The 14795-nt window shown below is 37.5% G+C and overlaps 1 protein-coding gene across 1 annotated transcript in view; it reads left to right on the top strand.

The window, feature by feature from the left end:
* The window catches only part of PLD5 (phospholipase D family member 5), a 326396-nt gene that overhangs the window by 252901 nt on the left and 58700 nt on the right, over window positions 1-14795 (top strand). The window contains 1 exon segment of the mRNA XM_040551381.1: window positions 5398-5512. Coding sequence (XP_040407315.1) covers window positions 5398-5512 — 115 coding nt within the window.

Here is a 14795-nt window from a genome sequence, read left to right as displayed (position 1 = left end):
TGCTGTTATTGACCAGTCTAATTGCTAAAGAAATTGACAAAGAAGCAGAGTTTTTTTTAGCAAATCACTGCCCTGGAGAAGGTATACCAAGCTTAGTGGGTGAAAGAGGGAAGAAAATTTGTATTGTTGCATTTGCTTTCTCCACTAATAAAATGAAAGAGAAATTTGAGAGGATCTTCAGTTATCCGGTAATTTTCAGAAGTATAAGTCAAACATCCTTGAGTCTTTACAAATCTGAGTTCAGGAGTAATTTGCCGTCACACAGGAGAAGTGTTACATGGAGGGAGATGCAAAACTTCTAGCTTCTGAGGTGCTTAGTAAGTTCTAGTTGTTCCCTGGATGATGCTTGTTTTATCAGAGACTAAGGACATAACCGTTTTCCATATGGACCCACATTCTGCTGTATAACTAACAATTTTCATTTTGTGAATATTACAACATATTATAAAGCAAGTTTCTTTATGAGAGCACTTTAACAGATGTGGATTTTTAAAGAAGAGATGAGTAGGCTAGATTGCTTTTTCTCAATTTATTATAGGGTTTAGCTATGTTCTCTACATGTGTGTTTGTGTATTTATATACACACATAAATCTGTGTCCAATATACATACTGAAGAAAAATACAGCAGGAAGTTTCTGCAGTATTGTATACAGACATGAATGCATATATATATATATATATATGCACATCCAATATATATATGGACTATAGATAAGCATGTATGCTTTTGTATGTATAAAATTGCAGAATTTTGTGCCGTATTTTTCTTTGTTTTTGTTTGTGGTTATGTTACCTTGTGTCCTTACCAGTTGCCTCGCCATGTTTTGTGGTTCTAAATCTAAAGAAACAGTTATTGCTGACTGAGCTGTCCAGGTTGCAGCTGCTGTGCTCATGCATCTGAGTTTATAAGTCTTGCTGAATTGGAGTCTTCAAATGCAGATACATGATGCTACAATGTTCTGTGTGCTTCCACAGCTTAGCAGGTCAAGTAAACAAATATTTGTTTGGCAAAATAATGAGTAAGCTTTCTATACCTGCTTTTCTCATTCAGAGGAAAAATGTGCTTTGGCATCTTTGTGTTCTCATCTGTGCATTTTCAAGATAGCAGGGTAGTTACACAGAAGGCTTTGAGATTTTTGGAGAATGCGAACATGTGAATCCTCCTGTGGCAGTCTGATGTTCAGAGATATCAGAGGACAGTGGAAACAATTTTGGAAGATAGCTTATAGTTCAGTTGCAGTGAAGGGAGAGGTGAACATAAAATCATTCCAATTTCACGATTTTCACAATTCATTTCCTCTGAGTCATCTCATGTTTAGAAACATTAATTCAAAGTGACCTTATATAGTTTCAGCAAGTCTTCTCTTGCAAATTTCATTTTAAGTTTAACAAGTAAGAGTCAATGCTATCATGTTTTATTGGTATTGCCGTGAGTAGCCAGTTCTCCCTGGATGGATATTTGCAGAACTGTACGATGATCAGAGGATAGGCCTGTGTCTGACTTTTACACTCATCACACAGACACCAGGTGATTCTGACTTATCTCTAGTTACCTACGTACCTATTGTGCACTCCCAAATGGCTTGATGGGAGAAGGCTCCCACTCCACCTAAACGTGTCATGTAAGCCAGCTGTCCGGCTTTGCAGTGAATCTCAGGGTGAGCTGTGTGTCACTTGCAGACAGCCATCACCCAAGGGTCTTACGTGATTTGTTTGGTAGAACAAATGCCACTGCCAAAGCTTAAGTATCTGTCCTTGACAACTATTAAAAAAACTTAGTGGCTACCAGCAGAAATTGGCTATAGCCAGATACGGAGATTGCAGTGTATTTTATTTTCTGTAAACTCATCTTTACAAAGCCATCTCTCCCCTTCAGATAGTGGCATTTCCCTGATGCAGCTGCTACAGAATGAGACATAGAAAAGAAATTTTAAAAAGTGAGAGTTTTTATAGTGAAAGCATTTTTTTTAACTCTGAAATTCCAATAATCGACATTTCCTCCCTTTTCCTTACCTGTTTTGCTAGAAGAACATGAGGAGAGCTTTTGAGTTTCTCTATTCAGCATTACATAGCAAAAGTTGAATTTAGGATTTCTTCATTTATTTCTTCATTTATTTCTTCTGTTGGTTTCTGCTGGCAAGCGGTGATTGTTAGTGATGTTTTTTAGATATACCCAAAAGGTTGATCGTAGGATAATATTTTAAAATATTAGTAGAACTATGTAGAATAAATTCAGAAAAAAAAATCTGGAAGTAACCAGTTTTATTCTGTCACAATAAAAGCTAAGCATTGTCTCAATTGTAGGTATCTAAGCTGACAAAGAGCACAATAATTCAATTTTAGAAAACTTAATAAACATAGCATTTTCATGTTTATATATCCCGTTTTATTTTTAATGAGGAATGCATACTAACAAAGATGACAGTAAGCAAGGGAAGTCAGCCAGGATAGAATCAGTTTGCCTAGTAAGGGTTAAGAAATTCCTTTGGGGGGAATTTCAGAGCTTTTTGGTAGTAGTAACTTTTTTTGTCTGTTTTAAATTCACCAGCTTGCTATGGTGTACAGTTGGGACTGATGTTTCAGGTGGATAGTAGTTTAAAGCTGTCATGAGAGTGTCTGTCTGTTCATTTGATGTATACATTTTACAGCCTATTTTGTCGTTTTCAGTAGGTTTGCTAACACAGCACTGTGGAAAGTGTAAGAGAATATTTCATCAGGATAGGCATTTTTCCTAATGGTATATTCTGTTAAAATGCAAATAAGGTATAAAGTAGCATGCTGCATTTTCATAGCACTTGGCTTGTTACTACTTCTCAGCCCTCACAAGCTAACTCCATAGAAATTATTCTGATCGCTGTCACGTAGTCGCACAGCAGCCTGATATTGTCTCACAAAGGAAATGTGGTCTGAATGACAACATGAAGGTTTATATTCAACAGAAGCATTTCAAATGTGCTGACAGTAGTGACAAAACTCTTCAGACCTTCTGTCCTGTCTTTTTCCCTTTTCATAGAACAAAATGGTAAAACTGCAAGTAAACATGTCAGAAAGTGTAGAAACTGAGTTTCAAATTAATATTAATGGGAAAAGAAGGCCAGGTACTTCGACAATGAAGAAAGAATCTCTAGTATCCTACTTTACTGTAGTACATGCAGATTTTTAAAGACAAGTGTATTTGTCATAGTTGTACAGAGTGCCTAGACTAAGCCGTGGTGAGAGTTTCGATCCCTGCTGAGGGATGATGCACTGAGAGGAGACAGCAGAAATTATTTCCAGTTCTGACACTGGTTGGTGGGGTGCTGGTTTTTGTATTCCTGTATAAACACACACGTTTCTGGTGAGTGTGCTCCTAGTCTTAATCAGCCACAGTTTATGATTCTGTAACCATCACAAGAGATGCTTTAAATGTTTCTATCAATGTGAGGTTTCACCATTTATGAGCATATTATGATGAAAAAGAACATGATAAATGTATAGCTTTGAATGTTCTATAATGGAAAAGAGATGTATTTTCAGAGAAGATGCCTTGATTGGAACGCAGGGCTGCACTCCAAGTGATCTGTTCACCCAGAAGATGGCCTATTGAAATGGCAGACTGTCTGTAAGAGACAGCTAGGTGGTCTAGCCAGGGTGCTGTGTTGGTCACATCAGCACATACTAAGATTGGGTAAAACGGGTCAAGGCATGGGCTGGGAACTGAGCAGAAACCAGTACAGTCATTGTAGGTCCCAGATTTGACTAGAGTGCCAGTCTGCACCAATTGCAGGAAAGACCCTCTAAGGGGACCAGGGCAGCCAGTGCACTTCTGACCCCCAGGGTCACAGTGGAGCTGATCTCTGTTGTTGGCTGACAAATTCCTGCAAGCCCTGGGATGAGCAGGGAGCTGTGCTGTGGGTTTGAGCCAGCAAGCAGGCATACGTAACAGAAGTAAAACGTAAACAGTAGTTTTGTGTTTCCATTGCAGCCTCTGGCTGCTCTATAATATTGAGAAACCTAGTTTTTAGGAGGCTGGGTATTCTTATTTTGCCACATATATTCAGACATTTGGAAGTGAATCTTGGGAAATATGTCTGTACTGTAAACAGATGAAGAGCTAGGTTCTGTGACTGCTGAAATCCCAGCAAGGCTCCAAGTGTCAATCTGCAGGTAATTACAGGGCAAAGGATGGCTTTCTGCTTCTGGTTGCGATGTGGGAGGAGGGTTTTCTGTCTGAAGTTTTGTTAGTACACACAACATCAGATTGCTTCATCCCAAACTGTTTTGCATTGGTTGTTTTTGTCAAACAGAAAGATCCTTCTAAGACTTTTAGAGTAATATTTTGTATGGAGAATTCTCTAACATGGTCCTGTGGAAAGCTTTACCTTCTACCTAACTGAAAGTTGATATGATTTGCTTTTTTGCTTTAGCTTGACATACGAGATTTTTCCTCGTGACCAGCACAATACTGAATCTCTGTGAGCTATGTAGCTAGGGCAGACACTTTGCTGATTAAACCCAAAGATTTTGTGTATGCTACTGCTAATTGTAAGTGGTGTCTGCTGTAGCCTGCTCGAACAGCAACAAGGAAGCGGGTTCTAGTGGCTGTAGTAACCACAGCACAATATCCAATAGTACATTGGATATTTTATTCTTTTATTCTGCACATCATATAGCTAGATGCTTCTAACCAAGCATTTTCCCTTAACTTAAGATATTGAATCCAAAAATTAACATTTACAATGCAAAGGTCTACTTTTTCTTTGCTTCTTGGACATGGAAAAATGTGACTTGATTGAAAATTGTATTTCTCATATGAAACAATTACCTTGATTTCTGTTTTAATGTGTATACAAATGAGTATGAAATTCCCTTTTTTGTTCTGTTAGAAATAGGGTTGACATAATAAAGTAAAAGCATTGTAAAAAGGAGAAGTGTATGAAATACATTTACATTATTGTTCTCCTTCCTGGTATAGCTCATCTGAAAACGAACATGTGACCACAGGAAATGTTTTGTACTATGGTTAGAACCACTTACAAAAAAATCACTCAATACAAAAATATATGTAATCTGTAAGTCTTTTCCTTGCACTTTTTATCCTAATTTAACAGAATGTAATTATTTATAAGAAAACTAATATAGAAATACATTTATGAAGCATAAAGAACCGGACACTTCATTCTCAGTGTGACACCTGTCATTGATGGTATTGCACAGTCTGGGAAAAGGAGGAAGCAAGTTTGTCATTCAGAACAGTAATTTTCTAACCTTTAGGGTAGATTTAACCGTATTTTGGAACATATTTACTCAGCTGTTATACAAAATGTTTTGTTTTAATGTGCATCTTTAATTTTTTTGATGTTCTACTTAAAAAATTCTATCTTAAAACTTCTGCTTTCCTTTCCTGTTTTTCCTAGGGTCAGCGTCTTTTTGAAAAATTGCTTGAACTGGCATCCCGAAATATTGAGATAAAACTAGTGAGCGATATCCTGCCCGTGGAATCGAAAGTATTAAATGACTTGAAAACAAAGGGTAAGACCAAGGTCTTTATGTTGTTATGCTATTGACTGCTACGTAATGTTTCTTTTACTTTAAATGCAGACTCAAATGACATACATAAAATGCAAACTGTTGTTGAGCAGTGTTGTCCAATTTGTCCAATAATTCTTTAGCTCTCTTTGGTGCCTTGCTATCAAAAATCTGAAACTTTTACGACTCTTACTGTAGCTGAAGTAGAGGCTTGCACTTTGCAAGTGGTTAAAAATGTGGTGCGGTGTTTAGGTAGATTTTTAAAGCCATTATAGCCATATTAATAGTAGGCAATGTAACCTGAGATATTGCTGTTACATCCTGTGGGACAAGATAGTTTCCTCTTTTAAGCAATAGCAAAATAATTTAGTAAACCAACATGTCTATGCTACTGATGATTCTGAAGCACTGGAAAATACTGTCAGCTTTAGCCAACTGGCACAGGTTTCTGTGCTACAGGTATTTCTCAGGTGCCTGCTTTCTTAATGATTGTTTGGAAGTTCAAAGTCCCTAACCAAAGAGGGATTACATGCTGACACTAAATGACTAAACTTGCTTTATGTAAAACTGTGTGGAAAACCAGCAAAGAGCGTTTAAATGCTAAAAGAAATAAGAATACCTAAAGAGTTCTAACAATCTCACACACATTTCTCCTGAATAATAGCACATTAATTATTCTATATAATCTGATAAAAGTATGATTTTTAGGGGTAGGATATATCTTTAAATGGCAAAAAGAACCTGTGTATTTTGACAACAATCATTTTTGACAGAGATTTATCTAATATATGGATCACAAAGGGAATTCTAAAAAAATAAATTAAGTGGTTGCTACTTGTACCAGCACCCTAACATAACATGTCTTTGTGTGGTAAAGAACAAAGAACACACTTTTCCAACAAAAGTTAATCTTTATTTAACTTCTTTGTAATCTCCTGACCAAGAAAGTAAAAGAAAATTACTAGACGAAGTCCTGGTTCATTAGAGATTACCTTTTGATCAAAACTGACATGTTATTTCAATGTAATAACCATGGAGACATATCACTTCATGACACTGCCTATTCCAGGACTTTGATTATTTCTGTTACATGACCAAAAGTGATACTCATCCTTTGATAACCAGTGAGTATGTATCAGCTTTGACAGACATCTGTGAAGTAAGGAATTATGTTTTTCTGATGTGTTGAAAAAGAAATGTATGTTTTAAGAGCAACACCAATGAAACTGTCTTTGAAAAACTGGTTTCATTTCCCTGTGGCTCTAGCGTCCCAAGTTTCCCCCAGTCACACACAATTATAGGTAGAACCTGTAAATTTATATTGATGTACCTGGCAATAGATAATTTAGATGCCATTTATTTAGAATACAAAGTATCAAAAGCTATCCCCTTTCCAAAAAAAAAAAAAAAAGAGAGATGAGCTAAAATTTTAACCAGGGAAGGGAACTGTGTTTGTCATTAGTGCTTCTGTCAGTTTGTGGGAGATAATCAGTCCTGTGAGCTTTTTGAACAAGTAAATAAAACATAAGCTTATACTATTTTATTACCTTTGGTTTCCCTTATGTCTTGTTCAGATTCCTCAGACAGGAAATTTTAGAGTATTCAAATGAAGGGATCAATATATTTGAGTGCTCTTGAGCTACAAAGAATCAAAGTCACTTCTCTGTAGTAATTCTTGTGAGTTTTGCTGCCATCCTCTTTGATCCTTGTAATTATAGGCCAACTGTTGGCCTTTTCCAAAGATAAATATTAGGACTTCCTGCTTTTCTCACTGTGAATGATTTTTTTTATTCCATGTTTCAGTTTGTTTATGTTTACAAATTCGGATATTTCTGTTAGAATGTCCTGATTATGATGTAGTGATTGCCAACTCTGTTCTCTTGCATTTAGGTTGGTTTGGTTTTTTTATTCCCATTAAAACCGGTTAAATTTTTATTCAGTTCTGCATTCTTGAACAGAGAGAACTTAGTTTTAACATGCCACTTTCAATTAGAATATCAGATTTAATTGTCTTAATTCTATGTTGAAATGAGCAGACCTTGTATGAACAGATGACTCATGGTTCGTCTCACATGGTGTGTCCTGCTTGTGTCAAGTAGAAGTTCACTGGTACGCTAGCTATGCTACTCCAATTTCCAGTAGTTCAATAATAAGAATGACACAGTGGGTGGAAAATATATCTGTATTAGCTTTTTTCACATCTGCTGGAGAAACAAGGACTGTTACCTGCTACCGTCATCTTAGCTGATGGCAAACATGTCATTACACTCTACTATGCTGTGCTGGAGGGTTCATCTACTAAAATTATTAATCTCTTTTCTCGTGAGGATCTGGCCAGCTGCATCCTTAGAAATTAGTCAGAATTGATTCCTGAAAGGGAACTGTGACTCATCTTTGGACACATATATTCACGAAGATAAATATTTTTTCCCCTGCAACCGGTCAGATTATCTTAGAAAGTATGTATGCACCTTTTTAACTGATTATTTTCTCCAGTGGGAAAGAAAGCAGTAAAGACATCAATAGCTCTGCCAAATTTCGAAGCTTCTCAAGATGGATAGCCAGAATACATTTGGCTGAATTAGACCCAAAGTCCCTCTTGTGGCATGTCTGAATTGGGCAGAGGAGGGTCCAAGCCCTACTCCATGGTCACCAGTTAACAAATGGAGCTGGTTGTCCCTAAGCAGCAAATATGCTTGGAGCCCGAGCCACAGGCAGTAGTGTGGAGAGAAAGCACATGCATAACTCGTTGGGCTCTGGGAGTTTCACATATTCATGAGCCCGTCTTCCCCTTGCTAGGTAAGCACAGGCTAGCCTCGTCCTTCTAAAGCAGGTTGTATGCAATAGTCAGAACATGTAACAGCTCTGCTGCATCTCAGCACGGATATTGAGACTACATCTGCCAGCCAGATTATTCTATCAGGTATTTCACTTTTCTAGACAGACATGAGTGGAGTCCCCGTGGCTCTTCTCCCCATTTCTGATCTCCTGCAGAAAGCAGCTTTGGTAGAACTTCCCAACCCACGAGCGCATCCTAGTCCTCCTCGCACATCCCTCCTGTCCCGCAGCCCCCTTGCTGGCTAACAGGAGAAAGTTGAACTCCGACTTCAGATTTGAGCTGACGGGGTAAGATAAAGCACATCTTACATGGACAGGAGAGCAAAACTGACCTGTCATAGAATAAAATAAAATGAGTGATTTACAGAGCGATGAGCGATGTCAGTACAGAAATCTGAGCTAGCTGGGAACCTGCAGGTTTTGTCACTACCTTTGAGCCTTTCTTTGTCATGTTTTTTGCGCTCCTGACTCACTTGAGCTAGCTGTAAAGCAGGATAGTTTGGTGACAGAAGCAGTCTGGCAGCATCAGAGTGAAACAGATTGATTTACTGTGCCCACACACCTAGAGCTGTGGTGATAGGAACCTCTGGGTGCTGGGATAATATACATTTGCTAATAATTGTTGCAGTGTGGGAGTGTTATTTCGTAGCAAAAATAAGCATTTGGAAATGAGGAAATACTAGGCCCCAGAACATATATTTATGATAGACTTTAATTACATTATCCAATGCTACCTTTTACATGGAATACCTAACTGGTGCTTGCTATAATCTTACCACATTAGTTAATCAGAAGGCTTTTCCATTGTATTGAATGAGAATACATCAAACATTTAATGCCTAAGGGAGATGATGCTCATTCAGGGGATATTATTTCTGTTAGTAATGGGTAGAATCTTTTTTTATCTTCGTATTTAATGCATGTCTCCAGGCTTTCTTTATTGCACATCTGCCAGATCCTGCACTGAATATAGAATGATTTATTTCCTCATAGGCTTTTCCATGGTGTTGCTCGCTGTGGTATCTGAGTGCTCTGCAAATACAGTATTAATGAATTTCATTTTACATCACTGTTAGGAGAAGTTGGTTGATGCTGTCTCTCAGGGACAACTAGCAATTATTAATTCCAGCACAGGCACCAGAAGTCATATTTGAGCATTTGTTTTTTTTATAGTTGTAATTTAAAAAAAAAAAAGTCTAAACTGAAAAAAATGACCACATGTATGTTCTCCCAGCTAATATTGTCAAAATTATTACTAAACAGGCTACAAACTATGATGCTGTTTTTATAGTACCTTTAATAATATGCAGTCCTAGGGTGAAGTCTCGATTCTCTTTAGTTAATGTTAAAGCAACATTTCACTTTCACCTGTGTATACAAATAGTATGCATATATGTGTATGACTGTCTTGTGAAAGGTAGGTCTGCCTGTATGCAAAATGTGGCTCACTGTGGAAACAAACATGTTCTTCTTTATCCTTCATGTGCTGTGACAGTAGCATATTAATGCTTGTTTTCAAGGTTATTGTTTTAGCCTTTTCTCAGCTGTGGTTCAGTGTACTAGATTGAACATTTCTTGTAACCCTCCCACTCCTTGCACATAATTATGTACCACTCTTTGTTCCTCAGTAACATTTGAATGGTATTGTCTCCAATAGCAGGTTGTTGTATCATTTCTTACGTGTACAGAATCCAAATCCGTTGCTAATTACAATATTATTTTAGCTGGCAGTGTTAATGCTTTCTAAGACATGCCAATGGATTTCCTTTCTTCAATTTGTATTGCTTCATTCCTTTTCTTTTTGCTTTTTTTCCCTTTTATGAGTCGTTTCTCAAATATTTGCAAGGAATTTGTTTTGTTTGTGAATGCTGGCTGCAACAGATATGGAGAGAGGAGTCTGTCCGTATCACAAATGTGATTAAAAAAATCAGATAATTTAGCTTACAGCTATTAAACGTTACTGATGAAACTGAAGAATAATATGAAATCTCTGTGCTAACGCAGGCTCTAATCATTAGATCATACGTACAATTCTGAGTCACTGAGCAGTTTGTGCGCATTTGCCCAGGATTATTCTCTCTCCTAACCAGATGCAACCAAATTAGAAAAACAGAAAGTTATATTATTGTGGGGAGACAAGAAATCAGTAGAAAGTAGAACTCTGTAAGCTTTTTGAGCTTTTATTTGTGCACTTTTGGATTGCAAACACTAACAGATACCATTCTGTGACAAATCGGTCTGTCTGGGCAGCTGCATGATCCCAGCCTCCTCTTTGCCATCCTCACCATATGTTGTCCCTACCTTCTTTCTTGCACCAGTGATCATGTGGCAAACCGTTCAGGGGGATGGTTTGGCTACAGACTGCTTTGTTTTGTTGGCTGGCTTAATTCTAATTTGCATTCAGTTTCTGCATTGCTCAGTGTATGATCTCACAGGCGTAAATGATGGGTACAACACAGAGATAGGGAACATGTGGCTGGGGTTGGCCATGGAGGCAGGACCACTGGAACCTGGTTTTGCTAGGCTTATTCTGCCAGGTCATGTAATTTCTAGGGATTTTTAGTGTTTAGGTTTTTTTGTTTGTTTGTTTTGTTTTGTTTTTGTTTTTTTTTTCCTTTACTTCTGTTTTAATGAAATTGTTTCACAATGGACAGCAGTAGTGAATATGATATATATCAGATGAAATGTGTTTAAAGCTGTATTCTGTCTGCTTCTGTTGGCATAGTTAAGGTCTAGAGTAGTTTGAGAGCTGTCAGGCTTGTGGGATGTGAATTCTTCTCTACCTTCAGCCACAATCGCATTCCCTTTCTCTATTCCTAGTTGTGAGGGAATGGGAAGAAGACTTCATAATTTTAACATATCATATAGAACGACTGAAAAAATTGTATTATGTTGTAGAAGAGATGGAGAATGTTTGATAACATCAGCCCAGTTTCTTCTTTTGAAACAAGCTGTCAGTTAAGCACTTTTTTTTTTAACCTTGAGCCTTTGTGTACTGCAAGCCTTAGGAATGTGGAGTCCTCCATTTCATAGTAACACAGAGTCATTCAGGTTGGAAAAGACCTCTAAGATCATCTAGTCCAACCTTAAATTGGGAGAAACTTAATTTAGGAGAAACTAAAATTTTCTTTTGAAAAGATAAAGCTATAGGAGTTAGGGAGGTTGCCACATCCTGATGTGCTCCTGTAAGTGTAAAAATGTTGGGGTTGGTGGGGAAAAGGGGAGGTTGGGGTTTTGTGAAAGTGCATGGTATGGTAAACTGATGAAATTAACTTACATTCAGCACAGAATATTCGGTTTCGGTATCAGAGAAAGTGTTCCAAATAAGTAGACAGTGGATTTTAATTAGATTATGAAAGAGAAATCATGGGAAATTTTAAGACAGAAGTAGACAGGCCTCTGTGTGGAGTGGCCTTATGAGTATTCAGCTCTGGTGCATTGGAAAGGTCCAGATTGGTTTAAAGACTGTTCTTAATCCTTCCAAATGATTATAGAAACTATAACCTAGGCGTATCTATTTAAATAAGACTTTAATCTGTCTTCATCTGAAAATAATGCTGGGAATAAACGTAAAAAACATTGCAAAGACTAAAAGGAAAATACACTCCATTTGTACAGTGTGATGCTGGAATCCTGAATTTGGGTCTTGAAGAGATTTCTGCTAGCCCTGATGGCCAGTTGTACAATGTATCATAAAATTAACAACAGCTGACAGATGCATGCTCCATAGGAATGTAAAGAGCGTTTTTAAGAGCTGAAGTTCAGTTGATGGTTATATGTAAGGCACTGAATGGAGTTGTAGCTCCACTGCTTTCTTCATAAGTCTTTCCCAGGCCAGGTTCTGTTAAGACTGCGAGGAAGGGTGTTGGAGATAAGTTTCTGCTCTTTTAAAATTTAGAACCAAAAATAGACTCATTTTGTCTTTGATTTTTCAGGAACTAGTAAGCAGGATCCTTTGAGAGGACCAGGGGTTAGTCCTCCTGAAGGAAACAAGTAATTTGATCTGAGTTTCATAGTGTTAAACAATGATGGTTCAGTTTCACATTGGAAATTCAAGCATTCAAGTATCTACCTAACACTAACATGCAGAAACTCCTGTTTAGCTGTTTTTTGTTTGTTTTGGGGTGGTAGTGGTAAACACCTTTCTGTTTCGGCACCTGAACTCCTTTGCCTCAGTTTATGTTGCTAAATGTGCACGTGTCCACTGAAGTCTTGATAGGAAGGAAATGTTCAACATTGGTTTTATGCCTAAATCCCATGAGGACTCATAAGACGTGTTTCTCATTTGTTTCAGCTGGGGAGCTAGATCCTGCAGTGTAAGGTAAGCCAAGCCACGTCCAACCTTATAAATCATGAATGAAAAAAGAGGGTGGGTAAAATTTTTATTACATCTTAGAGTCACACGTAGGCAAACAGAATGTTTTTGACATAGAACATCTGCCTGAATTCTGGAAGAATATGTTCAAAATCCTGCTCCTTCTGAAGGTTTCCAAATTTTCAGCTTGAAGGAGTTACTTACCTTACCAGACACGTGACAGAAATAAGATTGTGTAAGCTAGTATTGAAGATCTTTAACCTCATAAAATAGGGTTTATGATAACGAAGGTTTGGAAAATGTAGAGGGTATTCTGTACAGGAGCTCCATGGATCCTTCCTATTTGAGCTCTAACAGTTTGCAGAAATTCTTCTAATTTCTGTCTCCATTTAAACATGACTCTGTAGTAGTCAAACATTTATTTGAGATGGAAGAAACTGGCCTTCCAGTCCTTGCTCTGCTTCTGCTCCTTCTGCTGCCCACTGATATTTTTGAAGGAAAAGTCTCACCCTTATTTGTGAAATAATTATTTTAAGCTTCTGATTGTAGGACAGTATTTTGAAACTTTATTGGAGAATGAGTCCTTCTGTGCAGTTCTGAATGAGGTGTTGAGGTAAATGGCACAGTTTCCATTGACATTGCCTACTATTTAGTTTAAATGTCTTTTACCTCAAAAAAGTAAGGTGCTTTACTCCAGTTTTTATTACAGTTCTGTAGAAAACAGTGCCTATTCTGGGAATAAAACTTCTGTTGGACATACAGATATCCTGAAAATAGGCACCATAATAGATTGTGATGTGAAAGAGAGAGTTTCCTCTTATGAGTCTGGAACCCACCCACTTTAAGAAGGTTTAGGCATGATCTGCCTTACAAAATTCTCTAGCATTAGAAAATTAGCAGTATGAGGCTGTCAAATGCGTAACTAATAGAGAGAAAACAAAATGTTTTAATTTAAATTCTGGAAGCAACTAGGGTCTTGGGTTGTACTGGCTTGTTTTGGAAAGAGGGAGAGTGGGAAAAAGGTTCACTTTTATGCCGAAAACTCTTTGTGCCCCCAAGAGCCAGACATGCAAGTGACAAATTCTAATTCTAAGGTCTACAGCACCTGTGTCTGTAGACTTCCCTTAGAAATGAACGCCTTTGCTGAGAGGAATGGTTGTGTTCCCAGAGACAGCATCCTCCCATTGGTAGTGTGTACTTTTGCATTATATAATACCAATCACTTGCTTTCTGATATCTGTAGTCTTTATTTGTTAAAAGAACCGTAGTTAATAATATTATATCTAACTTGATGAATTAAGATTAGATGTACTCTAAAGCACTTTTAAAATGCTACGTGTTTAGTAGAAATAATTTAATTCTTTGGCTTGAAAAGTTTTAATTGAAAAAGTCTTTCACAGTTGATCAGTATTTTGGTACATATTTGCAGTTTGCAAATTCCTTTGAATTTGAGTCTGTTACTAATGCATATGTATTCACAGATTTGGCAGAAATGGGTGCACTTGTGTTTTGTAAGTTCCAGAATAGCTACTAGTGTTGGTAATCCAGCCCTCTTGTGAACAGCCAAATTGTTTTTGTCTAGTAGTAACTAGTCAGGTCCAACATAGCAGGTTCACCCCACAGGGAATAATTCCAAATCTTGTTTGATAGTTTGCATACTGGAATGGATTATTTTTGCATGGCAGTAGTTGGTTTGAGTCAGTGATACATTTTAGTACAGAGGAGCCAATAACGGATGGTATTAGCAGAAATTAGTTATGACATTTTAACAACATATGGATAGGATGCAAGTACCTACCTACTGTTACTGGAAGAACTGGTAAGAGCTGCCAGGACTGCTTGAGATCAGAAAACATTTGTTAGGTAGCTGTGCTTCCTTTGCAGAAATGTTGGTACCCCATAATTTCTCATGGTTGCAAAAGCACTAACACTGTCTCATCCTGAAAAGAGCTGAAAACCAATGGTGTTTTCATAGGGGTTCAAAGAAAGCCGGTTAATTTATTGTTGATGAGTTTTCTTTTGTCCATTCATATAGTTTACATATGTTTCTTATCCACTTGAAGCCTGACTGACTTCCTAGAACTGTCTTAGTCAATTGCTGCAGTCTTGCTGGTATGATTAGCTCTGTTTCTG

The sequence above is a fragment of the Cygnus olor genome, chromosome 3 (assembly GCF_009769625.2).
Source record: "Cygnus olor isolate bCygOlo1 chromosome 3, bCygOlo1.pri.v2, whole genome shotgun sequence".
Taxonomy (NCBI): Eukaryota; Metazoa; Chordata; class Aves; order Anseriformes; family Anatidae; genus Cygnus; species Cygnus olor.
The sequence above is the reverse complement of the archived record's forward strand: the minus strand, read 5'-3'. Positions and strand labels throughout refer to the sequence as shown.